Source organism: Nesoenas mayeri, assembly GCF_963082525.1.
Source record: "Nesoenas mayeri genome assembly, chromosome: 1".
Lineage (NCBI taxonomy): Eukaryota > Metazoa > Chordata > Aves > Columbiformes > Columbidae > Nesoenas > Nesoenas mayeri.
Genome location: NC_137541.1, coordinates 177,244,217 through 177,261,075, shown reverse-complemented (window position 1 = coordinate 177,261,075; position 16,859 = coordinate 177,244,217). Strand labels below are relative to the sequence as shown.

General features: G+C 34.7%; 1 protein-coding gene across 1 annotated transcript in view; it reads right to left on the bottom strand.

Moving 5' to 3' along the window:
* Positions 1 to 16,859, bottom strand: part of DIAPH3 (diaphanous related formin 3) — a gene marked incomplete at its 3' end in the record, with an annotated part of 225,994 nt that overhangs the window by 48,359 nt on the left and 160,776 nt on the right. Inside the window, exons 26-27 of the mRNA XM_080345569.1 lie at positions 8,026 to 8,121; positions 7,551 to 7,610 (exon numbers count right to left, since the gene is read on the bottom strand). Coding sequence (XP_080201695.1) covers positions 7,551 to 7,610; positions 8,026 to 8,121 — 156 coding nt within the window. The remainder of the gene's footprint in view (positions 1 to 7,550; positions 7,611 to 8,025; positions 8,122 to 16,859) is intronic.

The window sequence follows — 16,859 nt, the reverse complement described above, 5'->3', positions numbered from 1 at the left end:
ATACACAGGACTCATCTATTTTTGAAATGAAAGAAAGATGATAGTGCATTTATCGAGCAACTCACAGACACAACCACGAGTTCTAGTTCAAATTTAATGCAAATTTCCCTTTAGAGTGTTCCAAATATTAAAAGTAAAGATTCCAAGTGTTCCTACCCCAACAAAGGGAAGAAGCTGCAGGATACTCTTGCTTTTCCTGCATCTGTTTAATGTACTTTATTTATACCTTTGCAGACCATTGGCTTATAACGAAAAAAAATCAGGTAGAAACATAAATGACACTAAATTCTCCCAAAAGAGGAAAAAACATCCCAGAACATTAAGGAAACAAACTCACTTATATAGCAAAGAAAGATGAAGTAAGAAGTGTAGTTAAAGAATTTCATGAGTAATGTTTTGTGTTTTCTCTATATCTTTTGAATAACCAACAAAACCATGTTGCATTAAGCTGACATCAACTGAGTCACAAAACAGACTCAGGTGAGGGTTGATAGACTGTTTTCATCTCAGATTTTGTCCCTAATGGAGTCTTTTAACCACAGAAAACTCATTTCTAAAGTCTCACTGATGAAATTTCCCTACCCAATATTTCGCCTTTTTGTTTTAAGAACAAACAATAATCCCTGATATATATATATATAAATATGTATATGTAGATAAACAATATAAAAAGCATTATGGCTCTCATTCAGCTGATAGATACATCATTTATTCTATTTGGATCAGAGTTCTTAAAGTCTTTGAAGAAAGAGGCAGGAGTTTAGATGCTACTAGTTCTTAGCATTCAGAAAACAAAAGTGAAGGAGTCTGGTAAATTTATATGTAAAATCTTGTTTAACAAATATGGAAAAGACTTAAAAAGTACTCTGAGACACAACAGAACCTCTTTGCTATACAGACCAAGTCAGTAATTGTCTTCAAATGTGAAGTTCTGCATGACTAAACAATGAAAAGACAAATATGGGTAAAATGTTGGTAATTTACAGCTCCCTTCACAGATTTAAGATTGTCCACTGATCCATATTCAGAAGACTGCTTTGAATATATAACTTGCCTACCATAGCTTTCAAAAATCTGGTTACCTAGCTAGATGATTATGAAGCTGACATTTACTGTATGTGCAATTACAGAATATACAGTGTCACTGCTTTCAAATGTCACCTCTTCGCCAGAATTCTTACCTTGCCTCTTATCAGAGCAGCGGTTTTATTCAACTACTACCAATAAACACTGGCAAGGTATTTACAAAAGCAATTAGCTCTTATGAGTGCCCAATTTGACACATTCAAAGGGTCTCACTTTAGGAATGAACTTGTCAAATGTCTGGAGATTAAGCCCCACTGTTAGCTACAACTTGTCTCAGGGTGGCACCAGAAATTTCACTCCTTAAAAGCTTTGGTTCTCTTTCTTATCTATATTATGTTCGCATATAATTCTTTATGATAAGACATAGAATGGTAGGATATGTATATCACCCTACTCATGAGAGGTGATAAGGGAAATCTCACAAGACTTTATAAGAGGAGTAATAAAATATACAGAGACATTTTTTGGTAGGATTCAAATTCCTCATATAATTTTCTAAATACAGGCAGTGCTAAAGTTGGCACTGTGTGTTCGCCTTAAACTGAGGGCAAGTTAATGACATTTTTTTTCTTTCTATACCAATACTTTCACAGTAGCACTGTGCAATGACTTTTAATTTGAATTATCTTTTTCCATTCTTAACAGAGTTTGCATCCACTTTGCAGCATCTGTTGCTTAAAAATAATTAATTAGTGTTTCATATACCTCTCTTTATCTCAGACTTTATTACAGAAGTTGATTTTGTTAACTTTGTTGGAAAGGCTCTGAAAGTAAAAAAAAATCAAACTTTATCATTTGTCATACCAAACTCTTTTTGCTGTCTGCCATCCCTTCTGGCTTGAATGCTTTCTCCACTCCAACATTAAATTATGAGAGGGAGATTACTAGAAAAAGACTCTAAAACCTTCACACCAAAATTAATCTCATTCCTAGATATTTTGGAATGTAAATTCCACACGGCCAGCTCTGTGACAGATGTATGTTTATGCAACTGTGGCAATGCAGAAATAGTTCTAAGCAAACAAATAAAAATGAGTAAATTCACTTCCCTTGTCTGGATATTTTTTTTCCTCACATGCAAAATTGACCATTATGGTCACAGTTTCTTTGAACTCTACTTCTGCTCTAGGAAAAAAAACTATTATAAACAGTGCAGATGGCTTCAGGGGAATTATTTCTGTTAGAATAAGCAGCAATTTTTCTTGACCTATGAAGTCAATATTGAAGTGATGCTTTTGTCTTAAAATAGGAACAATTGAGAACTATGTTGTTTTGGTTTGTTTTTTTAATAGAAATCCTATTAAATGTTTTTATTTCTTAACAGTCCCTACAGATATTCTAAGTCTTCCGCTAAGGAAACTTGTCTATTGAGTAAAACTTCACAAAGCCTTACAAGAATTTTCTCCCTCAGAGGGACAAATACTAATGTTTCAGGTCACATACAACGAGAAGACCAGGTGAACACGCATAATGCCTTCAAACAGTATCTACCATGAAGAACTGGTAGTGCTCAGGAATGCATTTTCACTACTAACAGGTACTGGGTAAAAAGTTATCCCCACACGTTTCATTGTTTGGCTAGTGTTAGGTACTTCCTAATGTTTACTACATACAGTTGTGGAAATGACAGCAATATACACAGACTTAAGAAGAAAGGAAGGAAAAATTAGGCTGAAATGTCAATCATCATTTGCTGTCATATACAGTAATGATGAAATAAAATAGTGACCTCTAAGTGGTTGCACTGCCGGTTTTAAGAATTCAGATGAGCCTGAGCTCATTGTCAAAAATAAGGTAGCAGAGACACTAAATTTGAACCTTGGATGACAGTTCTATTATGAATAAGAGATTAAAAAACCCCAACAAATGTGAAAAAAGGGTTTTCTTCTGCTTAATTGGGACCAGAATGACATTGATTGACAAGAATTTTATTTAACAGTAGTGTTTAAAATGCTTCAGACTAAATGTGACATGAAAATTATTCTATTGTTTATAGACTTACTGAACAAACAGCTATAGTAATTATGACTATCTCTTACCATGGAATTTGATTTACATATAGAAACAAGACCTTATTGTTACCTTTGGAAGTATAGTCCACAACTCAATTACTGATTGCAACAGAAAGATTTCTTTCAACCTTTGTAGTCACAAAAAGCAACCTGTATTTTTTTTTTAATTTCTATTTTATTGTAGCTTTTCTTTACTCACAACATTTTGAATACAATCTGCTTTAAAGAACAATACTTTCTGCTGCATTTGAGGTATACATACATGCAATCAAAGCTGCATTTCAGATGACATTTACCTTGGCTAATGTTACTGCAAATAAATACGTAGCCATAGCAGCGGAGAACTTGATGCAGGCTGCAAAGCCTGACCTAAAACTTAGTGAATAATACGGCTTTCTGTGCTGCAGTGGGCTCTGTGCTGCCTTGGATATGCTGATATGTGTATTTGAACTTAACTAGCTTGAAATAAATGTGCAAGCTGCAAATATGCCTTGACTATTGTTGTAAATAACTGATAAACTCATATCAGCCATAGCTATTAGCTGCTTGAAATGATCTTCTAATGTGCAAAATCCTGATCATGGAAAATAAAGTGCTTTTTTCTGCTCTAAATAAAATAAAAAAGCTCCCCTGTTAGATGCTACTGAATCAAAATCTTACCAAAGTATAACACTAAAACTATACTAATACGCTACTTGTGTCAAACAGTGCTCTGAATGGGAATTATAAAAACAGCACCTACCACAATATCACTGCAGTTTATGGCTCTTTCCAGTTAAAGCAAACTGTAACCTTAACAGGTAGTTGTGAACATACATGTAATTCAGTCATTAATTTAAAAATACAAAGCACAATGAATGGAAACAAAGCAAATATCTGCATCAACAAAAATCTAGTGAAGATGATTTGTATTCTTATAGTGCTAGAATATTTCCAAGATCTAGCAGTTCCAAATGTATATTATTTCCATTAGTTATGCAGCGAGGCTTTTCCTCAGTAAGAAATTATCTGACTTGATGGGCCTTGTCATAAGCTGAAAAAAAATACAATTGGTAATTCCGATCACAGAAATAGAGTAGATTTAAACTTGGCAAAAATCACATGCCATGTTAGAAAGAGGCAATCTGTTCAATAAAAGAGTAGTGCAGTAGGACCGAAAATAAAATAACACACCTGAGAGGATACCCTGGGATGCAGTATGAGAACTATTACTCTCTTTGAATCAGAAATATCAGCTGAACAGTACCAGAGCTTTCTAGGGAGTTCAAGAGATCACAAAGAGAAAAATGGCCAACCAATGGCTAGCGTTCTACTTAATGTACTTTTTTTTTGTTTTGTTTTCTCAAATAGTCCATTTAGTTAAAGGAAACAATTTTAGTTCTCAATTATAGAGCAAGCATTGGCTTGCTTCTCATTAGTCATTTGTTTTATAGGGCTTGGCTCAGCTTCATGAGCAAGTGACAGCTTGGTGACTTGAGCTGCATCATATAACAATGGCAATGATTAGAGAGATTTTCTTCCTGCTGCCACTGATATCACAGTCATGGACAAAGCGTGGATTCCAGCTGAATTTCTCTCCCCTGCCATCTCCTATGAGACGTGGAGCCACTACTCTCTAGTTCCCATCGATGCTTGTGTTTGATTTGTATTCCACTTTTTTAGATAACTATCTAAAATTATAAAGAGCAAGCTGTTATTTATTCATTTGCTTGTTTTTTGCTTTGTTTTGAAACAGAAGAGATTGTCTAGAACTTTATGGCATCTGCCCAACAGAGACTGCTACACTTTGAATGATTCAGAGGACAGACATTTAAAGTCATGGCTTGTAATTCTTTCTGACTGCATAAGTCAAAGAAATTCATCCTAGGTATGATTCTGCACTGTGTATTAATAAAGTATACCTACTGTAAGTGAATCTGTTTGTCTCTGTAGAAAAAAAAGAGTAACCAAACCAGTTACCAGTTAACCTAAACAGCCAAAACAAAAGCAAACAAAGAAGGTGCTTGAATTGCTACTCAAGGACTTCATTTGTTTCCACATATTTTAAGCCCACAGTAAGCCAGGAACTTTTTTGCAATGATACAAAATTCAGCACACATTTGAAATCTGAGGTTGGGAAAAAAAAGCAAATCAATGACAGAACAAGCCAATACTTCTGTCTAATGACATATGACAGTTTTTCTGAAGTGGGCTGAAATCAGAGTCTTCTTGCTTATACATGTATATGTAATAAACCATTATATACATTATATACACTTGTTATACACAAATACATAGAAAGAATAGGTTATTTCATGTGTATCTATATTAGATATAAAGTTTAAGAAAAAAACATATATCGCATAATATTAAAAAACCCCTGACATTATACATTGTTGAATACAGAAACTTAAAGAAACTTTATCATTATAATTCTTGCTTTGAATGTCCATACTGTTAGCTTTAGTGACACTATTATCTAAAAACAAGCTTTGATATTCAGGGTCTAGTGCTCATTCTAGACAGTATGCAAACTGATTTCCCAATAACAAATTATTAAAAGCAATTTCTCAACTTACCTGCACAAACTTTGAATAGCAAAAATTAAAAAAAAAAAAAATCATCTCAAAGATAAACTCAGAAATATATAGTCATAGGTTGCTCTATCAAAAAGCCAAAAAGGCTTTGATAAGTGACGTCACCAATATGTACAACATATTTAGTGCTCTGCTTGGTTCAAGATAGGAAGACTTAACATGTAGATATTGTGACAAGTGTCAACAAATCAAAACCATACCAATGAATTTCTTAAAAGCAAGCTCAGAGTTGTATTATCCTCTTCCTGTGCTAACAAGACAGGTGAAAGAAAAACTGAATTCATTTTAAAGTATCTTAGAATCAGATTGTCTCAAAACACTCTATGCAAAAACTGACTTTGGTAAAAACAAAAATAAAAATCCAAGAGTTTACTCTTCTCTCCAAATCAAATGTCTGAACTTCAAACTTCAGTATCAAATTATATTCCTCCAACACACAAATCAGTCCCTGGGTTAGATCAAGATCTTGCAGAATTAAGAACTTGTGTGGGGTTTTTTTGGTGGTTTTTTTTGTGTTTTTTTTTTTGTTTTGGTTTGGTTTTTTGTGGTTTTTTTTTTGTGTTCTTTTTTTAACCTGAAACATAAAACATGGCTCTAATGTTTGTCCAATCCACTTAATTTGAAAACTGGAAACCATACTGTCTGTCCACAGACAGCTAGACAAATACGGACAGAATGGGCTGAAAAGAAGTAACAATCAACATAATTGTTCCTACAAGCAGAAACACTTATAGGATGAATTCAGATGTGCTCTGTAGTCATTATTCAAATATCAGTATGTTGTGTGTTAGACAAGCACCTGCCAAATATACTTGATTCTTCTTTGAGTCAATTCCTGTAAGTGAATTAATTATCTTTAAATTGTCCTTCTAGCTCTATTTTATTTAATTTTGTATTTAATAACACCAAATTCTGTACATTTTTTCCCTATGGGCATTTACGAAATAAACACTTAAGCATGAGGTATAATTAATATTGTCAATTTGATGGCATGTGCTTTATACACTCTACAGTGCATTTAAATATCAAAGGATAATGCATTCTGCTTACAAAACTAAGAAAGGACATTTTTCTATGAAAGTTTCTATGAAAGTTGTCTTTAACAGAGGTACTACATATATCAACTCTTTCTTGAGACCATTAATTATGAGCCACTGAAAACAGTCACTCTGGACTCCTCAAGCTTAATTAAAACACAACTAATATAATAATATTCTGTACATTGTCTAACAAACAGAGATAAAAAGCATCCATGCACTCATTGTAACTTTTCACATATGAGCAAGTCCTACTGATTACAGTGAGATAGTTCAGGAGTTTATGAATAAACATGTGCAAAAGACTCATGCTCAAAATTTGGAGAAATATTTTGTCATGAAGTAACAATAAATTTACTATTTCTTTGCTGATATAACATTGCTTTTGAATTATACCGGTAAATGATAGCTTGAACCATTCCAGCTATTGTATTGAGAAAATCATGACAAATAGAAAGAATACAGAGAATTATCTGATTTGGTATCATGAACACTTAGTAGCATTTAAAATGTTCTGCAATCTCTGCTTTCTATTATAGTACCCTAATCTATTAAAAAATCCTTGCATAATTGTTCTTAACAATTATAAAAGTACTACATTTAAAAACAAAACCAAATTTTAAACAAACAAAAAACCCAGAAAATAAAAAAGAGCTTTGCAAAGTAATCAATAAGTATAGTTTCAAGATGTAATATTCAGGTGATTCTTAAAAAGCAGGTTCCAATACAGTTTCAGTGTTCTACAAAGGTAGAAAACTGAAAAAATCACAGTAGTCTTTTGAAAGCACAGATCAACTACATAAGCTATGAGCATGCAATTCATGAATATGGTTCATTACCATGGTTACAAGCTTTCAGCACAGGCCGCTGTGTGTTTGGACTGAGATTTTGTGGTATGTCTGCAAAAGCGAGAAAACAATGAAAATAAAACACAAAAATAAAACACACCTCTGACAGTGGAGTATTGTAACAACATTATGAAGCAGAATTATTTAGAAGCTAGATACTTCTAGAAGTAAAGTGACTGTTATACACCAATGTAATAATGACTTTTACTTCCCTCATTCAACTATAAACCCTAAACAGTTAAAGTACATGTGGCTGTATTGAAAAGCCTTGTCGTAATAATCAGGCTATGCTGAGTCCAGTAAATTAATCTCCAAAGTGCTACCGACATCAGTAAAACAGTCTGAACATCCATTAAAGTTGTCATTGCAAAAAATAATTAAACTAAATAGCGTATCAGTTCTAGAGCACTGGACCCATAGCGCTTTTAACTTTCTCTGGAAAATAAAACGTAAACAGAATATTCACCTTTAGGCCTTGGTATCCTTTTCCTTCGGTCTCGAAAAGCTGCACCTGACTGCAAGGCCTCCAACAGGCTGTCCATCACCCCAGTCTCCTCACCTTCTGTAAACGACAGAGAAGGAACCCTCTAGGTTACCATATCAATACTGAATTGTAAATAATAATAATAATAATAATAATAATAGTAGTAATAATAATAATAATAATAATAGTAATAATAATAATAACAATAACAACAACAACAATAACAAAAACATTAATTAAAACAAAATATTAATGGTATTATTAAGATTATTTACTTCAAACTTAAATCGGGGTTTTAACATTCACAAATTGCTCTTTTGCAATTAATCACAACAGATTTGGTTTTCTATACATTGAACTAGGCTGAATTTTTTTCCATTCATTTCACATTCCTCTTGCTCTATATGAGAGAGTCAAGCATAGTTTCAAGTGAAATGTCATTTTAGTCATATTTTCATTTCAGTACCCTTTTGCAACGGCAAATAATCAGTTTCATGTCAGCTTTCAAGAGCTGTCCCTTAAATGATTTGCTATATTAGACAGGAGATCATTTTAGTTATTGTTATAAAAAGTTGAAATTGTTTCTCAGCAGGAAGCTGACTGAACAATATCGGACTGGATAGGATGCACAATGATATCCATAGGTAGCTTTTATCAAAAGCCGTTTTCCCTTTGTATTTAATCACCTCTGGCCAATATTAAATAATGGATGTAATTCATGAAAATTCTACCGTCGTATTATGCACATATGTATAATATCTCCTGCAAGAATTATGAAAATTTCTGTGAGATTATAATTAAATGCAAACATTAAACGCCCTACTTTTATTTCCTCAAATAAACACATCAGAAACTACTGGATTTTTGAACCTTGTTAACCTCTTGTGTCTATGTCTGGGAGGAAAACTAACACACTCCAGGGATTTACTATATGACGAAAAATCAGCACAGAGTAATAAGGAACTACATGGTAGAAATCTCATCATGCTTTACTGGTCAAAACTCCCTGGATCAACACACACCTTGGATACAGTCAGACACATCACATGATTCTGCAGTTATTGCTAAAAGTGAATATTCAAATCAGGACCTAAATTAGCTGATGAGTATAACGAGATGTGACATCACTAATTTAAGGAATTCTGAAAGTGCTGGACTACAAGTAAGGAAGCAAGGCAATCCTTTAAACCTGAATATGGGGGAAAACTCTTATGGGAAATGATGATTTCCAGCACTGTTTCTGTTTGTTTTCTTCTAAAGAAATTCTATCTTTCAATAAGCTTTAAAGAATTCTAGCATCTTTCTGAGGCAAGTGCTTCCAAGGGCAACAAAAATCATACTGACAAAAAACCTCAGAGTTGTAGACAGGAAGGTCTGGCAAAGTACTGTCAGATAAGCATGGACTGAATCATGAAGTTCTAGAAACAACATTTTTACTTTCCTTATTCTACTGCTAAGTCAAGAGTTGAATCTAATTCAGTTTCCCTAACCCTGGATATCATTTAAAAGCAGAAGAGGAAAGCATAACAAAAAAAGGTACAAGATTTGGGGAAGAAAAAAAAAGATATGCAGACTGTTAAAAAAAAAGACAAAACAAAAAAACTAACACAAATTTATAATCTCAAAATTTGAGCTCTCTTGTCCACAAAATAAAAAAAAAAATGTCCTTCAAATATAACTTGAAGTCACACAGTAGTAATCTCCTCACAAAATAACAAGAGTTTATATATTAAAAAATTCTACAGAAATCCATGTGCTGAGTACAGGAGGACAATCACTTCTCCAGTCCTGCTGGCCATGCCATTCCTGATACAAGCCAGGATGCTGTTGGCCTTCTTGGCCACCTGGGCACACTGCTGGCTCCTGTTCAGCTGCTGTCGACCAATACTGTCAGGTCCTTTTCTACCAGGCATCTCTCCGGCCACTCTTCCCCAAGCCTGTAGCGCTGCCTGGGATTGTTGTGACTCAAGTGCAGGACCTGGCACTTGGCCTTGTTGAACATCATACAATTGGCCTCAGCTCATTGATCCAGCCAGTCCAGATCCCTCTGTATGGCCATCCTGCCCTCCAGCAGATCAACTCTCCCACCCAATTTGGTGTCATCTGCAAACTTACTACAGGTGCACTCAATCCCTTCATCCAGATCACTGATAGAGAGATTAAACAGAACCGGCCCCATCACCGAGTTCTGGGGAGCACCACTTGTGACTGGCTGCTGGCTGGCTTTGACTCCATTGCCTCCATCCACCACAACTCCTTGGGCCCGGCCTTCCAGACAGTTTTTACCCAGCAAATAGTAATCCTTAGTTCTTATATCTTCCTTGAACCCCGTATTATCAGACTAGTAAACTCAACTACCTTACACAAAAGAGCTATATACAAAAATAAATAATGCAAAATTAGGAAATATTTTCTAAATTTTCATAACATTCAAGTACATTTATATTCTGTACAATACATGGCAGATTATAGAATAAACATAGAGACTGAAATAAAGATTGTTCTCTTGCTTTGCATTTGGTTTAATGTGTTTTATTACATTGAAGTTTGTTCATTTGTGACTAAAGGACTATCAAAGGTATTAATAGGGTTTGGAACATACTTTACAAAAAATTACTCAGATAATGCATTCATCTTCCTGGTTATTTGGTGGTAGTGGTGTGGGTAGTTTAAACAAACAAACAAAACAATAAAAAACAAAACAAAACCTTTCTCCTTTCTTCATCTATTGTTGCACAACTCTCTAAAATACTCAAGTTTGGAATGAAAACACTCAGTGAACAGTTTCAAAACATAGTGATGCCTGAAGAAATTTTGAGGCCAAGCCATTAGTTACATTAAGGTACATGAATGTTGCTATAAGGATTGTAACATGTAATAGTAATGCAAAAAAGACTGAATACTATCCCAGTCTCTGAAATGGTACCATAAACGTTTATGGAAAACAGTTCATAAGCTTTGTTTTAGGAAGTAAGAATAAGAGAAGAAAAATTTCAATCCTATTTCAGCGTGTCATCTCTTTCCTTTTAAGCCTATTCCAGACTACTATTGATTTCATAGCTTTTTTAAAAACCTAACAGTTGGCAGTAGAAAAAATCCTGGTGCATAATCTGCTGTACTAAAAAAAAACCCCTTCAAATAAATTAAAAAAATGTTTTAAATAATGGAATAGAAATATTGAAAAAACAAAACTTTTTGTAGCATAGCTGTAACATATTTATGGGTGCTGTTTTTCATACTTATCTGAAAAATACTGTAGTCACAAAATGGATTATAGATTAGTGCATCCATTGATATGCAAAACAGTTAAGAGAAGAATAAAGTATAGAGAAACTTGAATTAAGAAACTCCTCTAGTAGCTTTTCTGTATGCACAGATGTATTGAAAAAAGTTAACCACTGCAAATAAAAACATTCATAGTTAATAATCTACAAACCCAAAACACACAGAAAGCCCGTTTTTCAAACTCCTACACATCCAGCTATGTTCAAAACTGTTTTTTGATGCCTTCATCAACAGGCGACTGTGACGCCTTCTACGAAATTACACAGTTCACTATTGGTATCCACACTATCTATAATATTGTCCAGGTTGCTGTGACGGAAAGTTTAAGAAATGAAAGTGTACCATGCAGTATTTTAAAAATCTCTTAAATTGACCTGGGGCACCTGCATACAACATTGCTGCACTGAAGGTATAAGAGTTGCAAATATTGTTCAATATTAACACTTCCTATGGGAACTTTAAATCGGCTTTCACAAGCTGCTACAGGTGGCTGCCACCAGTCCCAGCTGGCTTCCTAATCAGTCAAGCGTATCAATCTTTTGACATCCTAGAACTAGTAACCCCAGTTGGCTTGTAGATAGCTACACAGCCCACAATAATTCCTTTGAGAAATACACCCTTTTATGATCTAAATAATCTTTTTTCCTTCAATTGCAGAATAGGAGATTTAAATACTTTTTAATATCATACCTAATTAAAACTGTCTTTTAAATACCATCGAAAGCAGAAGTAAATTTGCCAAAATAGCTGATAAGTTTTGCCCTTGACATTTCAGTGCCAAGTCAGATATAAACTAATTTCATAATTATGTCTTTAAAAATGTTAAGAATATTAGAGATCCTTCTCCTTTAGTGAACTATCATAAGCTTTACAGTACAACTTTAATATGTCTTATGATGATAGCAACAGATACTGCAGTTAGTAATGACTGCTACATTGTATGCACTCATTAAGGAACAAATTATATATATCACTTTCAAGAGCAGTAGTGCAGACATGATACAATCACAAATATCATTAGTCAATATAGTTTTAAAATAAAAGTCATACAACAAAACTACTTTGGATGAAAAATGTTTCATTTTTACAGTTTTCCTGTATCTGTCTAATATAAACTAGAACATAACGCTCAACACTAGGAGTCCAGAAGTTCACTCTAGCAGGGGAAAAACCTCTAATAATATGTCTATTTCCTCTTCGAAAGAATCAAAGCTTTATTCAGCTACTCCCTCCCTTCCAAAATGAAGAAGAAAAAACTGTGGAGCATACTTGCTGTTGAAATTGACTTCTGAGTCTGTACATACAAATCTAGATTTGTCTACAGGGTTTTCAACTGTCCGTTTCCACAGGGATACAATTTATGGCATTGCAATTACATACAGCTTTTCGTTAAACTGTGGGTCTGCACTTAAAGTCTTCTGAACACTAAGCCTCATCTGAAATTAAAATTGCATGATTTAGACAAATATATACATTAAAAACAAATCTTAGTATTTCATAGCTGTAACACAAGGGGTGAAAAACTTGAGGGCTACTTAACAAGTTATCTGAATTAACAAAGACTCTAATTAATTTTATGTCATCTTTGAAGTAACTCCATGGCAGCACTCAAGCTATTACACAATTTAAAAACAAATTTGGAGTGCTGAAGCTATTGGATTTTTCTACCTGGATTTGTGCAAAACATTTGACACTGTCCCACATGACAAGCTGGAGAGCCATGGATTTGATGGATGAACCACCTGGTGGATAAGGAACTGGCTGTATGGTCACACTCAAATAGTTGTGGCCAACAGCTCAATGTCCAAATGGAGATCAGTGATGAGTGGCCTTCCTTAGGGGTCAGTAGTGGGACCAGCACTGTGTAACATCTTTGTTGGCAGTATGGACAGTGGGACTGAGTGCACCTTCAGCAAGTTTGCGGATGACACCAAGCTGAGTAGTGCAGTTGACACGCCTGAGGGACAGGATGCCATCCAGAGGGACTGTGACAGGCTTGAGATGTGAGCCCATGCAAACATGATGAAGTTCAACATGGCCAAGAGCAACGTCCTGCATCTCAGAGGTGTTCAGAGACAGGATATGAAGCAATGAGCACAAAATGAATTGCAGGAAATTGCTTTCAAACATAAGATTTTCCTTTTGTGAGTGGTCAAACACTAGAACAGGTTGTCCATCTCAAATCAAAATTCTAAACATGGCTACAACAAAAAAGAGGTTAGTTTTTCACTAAGTCCACTGAAAGAGCAACTAACAGGAAAATGAAATTATTTATCTGTGTTTACACTTACTCTGTCACCGACTCAACAGTACAGGATATTCTAGTAATGTATTGCATATTGCCTTACCTGTTAATACTTTCAAAAAGACAGTTTACAGACATGATCTTCTGATAAACCTTTTTCTATTCACTAGGAATATTCGGCCTTTTAGTGGAAAAATAAACCACTAAATTAAGCAGAATGCTATGATTTAGTTACTTATATTTAATCACTTGTAACTAAAAGAGATCAACTTTGCCTATCACTATCTAAGATTAGGATTTGATAGCACAGCTAATAGTGAGAACTGTCAGCTGTATACAAAGAAGTCAGTCAGTAAGTTTTACTGTCAATTAATGATTTTTCTGTTTTCTTTACACATCACAGTTCCAACTCCAACACTGACAATAATGGAACCAATCTGTTTTTCAGATTAACCAAAATCTAGTATTTCCATTAGTATTGTTTCACAGAGGGTAAAAAAAATAATCTATTATTGAGATATATCAATTACAATTTCATTTAAAAAGCAATTAGAACCACTCTAGCAGCATTCCTAATTGAACGTAGATTCTTATAAGAATATATGTAGCTGCATATAATATATGTGTGTGGGTGTGTATGAACATTTTGTCTCTTGGTTACCATGTGCCTCTGAAGGAGTTCATTGAGCATAGGAAAAAACATTAATATTTCCACTTAAATTTATAAACAACTGATAAATCAGAAAAATATACATAACGATCACTCATACTGACAACCATGCTACAGAGATGAGGCGCTGAAGGAAATTTAAAAGTTATATGATTTCTCAGTTGTGGAGTGACAAAGTTCTGACTGGGTTATATGGCTGAGCTTAGTCAAAGGAAAGCTACCGGACAGCTTTGGGTGGTCGAGACCCTTTTTGTTTGGGTGGCTATAAGTTCACAAGAATAGCTGGGAGGATCAGATCAAAGGTCCACCTGGCCCTGCATCCTCTGTGCCCTAGTAGCCAACATCTATGAAAAGGACAGGATAAATATGTAATGACATTTCTAGAATAGTCTCTTGGTCTCCAGCAGTTTGTGATTCAAAGACTTTGTATTTGCATTTAATAGCTTTCAATGGAGAGAAGCTGCCAGAGAAATCAAGTAACTTTTGTCAGCAAGCTTCAGAGCAAGAATATTTTGGTATGCAGTAACAAGACTGTACTTCTGCACAACCACTGAGGTATTGCTGACTGAAGATAAGCGTCACAGTGAACAGTACAGAAACAGAAGCAGCAGCAGACTCGGTTTGAAGGAAGAGTCAGAGACATGACCTTCTCTCCTGCGAGCTTTCCAACAATGACAGAGGAGGTACTTGGCTCTTTTACAGCCTTAGACTAAGGAGAGTAAAAATAAGCATACTCTCCAATGCTTTGGTATTTATCCCTCTGCAACTCGAGAGAAGAAACTTTTGATGATTCAGAAAAAAACCCCAAGCAAACACAAAGAATAAAAGCCTTTACACATAGCAGGAGTGAGAGTTTAAAGAGGACTCTGATGTCTACCTCCTTATGGAGATGTGAGGTAGTATTTGGAGTAGGAAATGCTTACTCAAACCAAACCCTATTCTCTGGATTAATGTTAGCACTCTTATTCCCAAAGATGGCTCTAGGGATTGTAATTTTTTTTCATGGTAATGCCATTTTAAGGTTGTAACATTCTTTTCACATTTGTTTAGGATTTTTAATGCTAGAACATAAATGACAAGTCTTATGAGAATATTTATCTATGGATATTACTTCAATGACCCTTCATTTTTTTCAACAGTTCTGTTTATTTTGACTACTTCTCTCTCTCCCAAATATGGTTGCGGTTTATTTTTTTCAGGGGCTTTGTGTAAACCTCAGTTTCACAACTGCCTTTCAGCTACTATCTCCAAAGGTTCCACTTCAAAGTAAAATTTTCAGAAAGGAAAATAATTGTTTCTTCTAAACCTCTTGTTCTTTTGGAGTTACTACTTAGTACAAACAAACAGCAGCTGCAACATTCTGAGCCCATGGGTTGCCAACAAGTACATGAACTACACCTCCATGCTTCAGAAGATTTAGCACCTTTGAGATCTTGTTAGAACATGACTTGTAACTACTAGTTGTTGGGTTTTAATTAATACACATTCAGATCAGCTTTACTTTTTTTTCCCACAAAAAACATCTAATTCCCTAAACATCCTACAGTGTGAGACTTGATAAGGTTTTGCTGCGTCTCATCTTTTTCTGTGGTTTCTGAAGATGTATCCCACATTGTTTCTGTATCATTTTCAAGTACAAATGTGACAATTATTCTTGAGGGAACATCTGTTCTTAGTAATTTACCCAGATTTATACTTTACTGTCAAAACAATAGAATTGCAGCTGAAAAACAACCTCCATACTTAGTGACATACCAGGTGACATCTCCTTTCTGGTGAAGTTGTGATTAATGCCTGCCACAACTCATTCTTCACACGTAGGACTTCGGTTATTTTTTTTGTTTGGTTGTTTGTGTTCTTTTGTTTGTTTGGGTTTTGTTTTTTTGTTGTGTTTTGTTTTTGTTTGGGGTTTTATGGGCATAAAGCAAAATTAGATCTACTCTCCAAGCTTGTCATGAGCTTACTGTCAACTGATCACTGATTAACATGAGTAAGTACTGAGTGGGCAACAGGTTACTTGATATTCCAAGAAGGGGAGCTCCCTGGAGAGCCCTTATACAAAAGACTTGTTGGATATTAATTTTATACCCTCAGGATTTCTATATATATAGTATTAACAGATTTTTTTTGGCCCCTTCACAGTAAATTTAGTTGCACAAAACATATACCTAAATGCCCAAAATCCAGCAATAAAGCTACTCTTGTCCAAATCATGTTTTTTTTTCAGAAAAGTAGCCCAGCAGACATTTTAAAACAACGAAGTATCACCATGTTGGAAACTACTGATGTAATCTCAGTTGTAATGGAACATGAGCAGATTTTTATGATCTGCGACATATGCGGTCCTTCACTCCTCTCAGAGGAAAGCAATACTATTAAGAAGTATTGATTCTCCCCTCCCAGTGGGAAGAAATTAATAAAACGGAGGCCTTACGAACTTGAGCTACGCAGGGAAAATAGGGTCTTTGAGGGTTTGGAGATTTTTTAATTTATTTCAAAGGCAAGTATTTTATCTGTTGGAATCTGAATTTTAATTACCTAATTATGTTTACTATGTTCATTGCTTAAACTGTCAGTGCTGGGATCTATGGTGTCCTTTTGTTCTGAAGAACACTA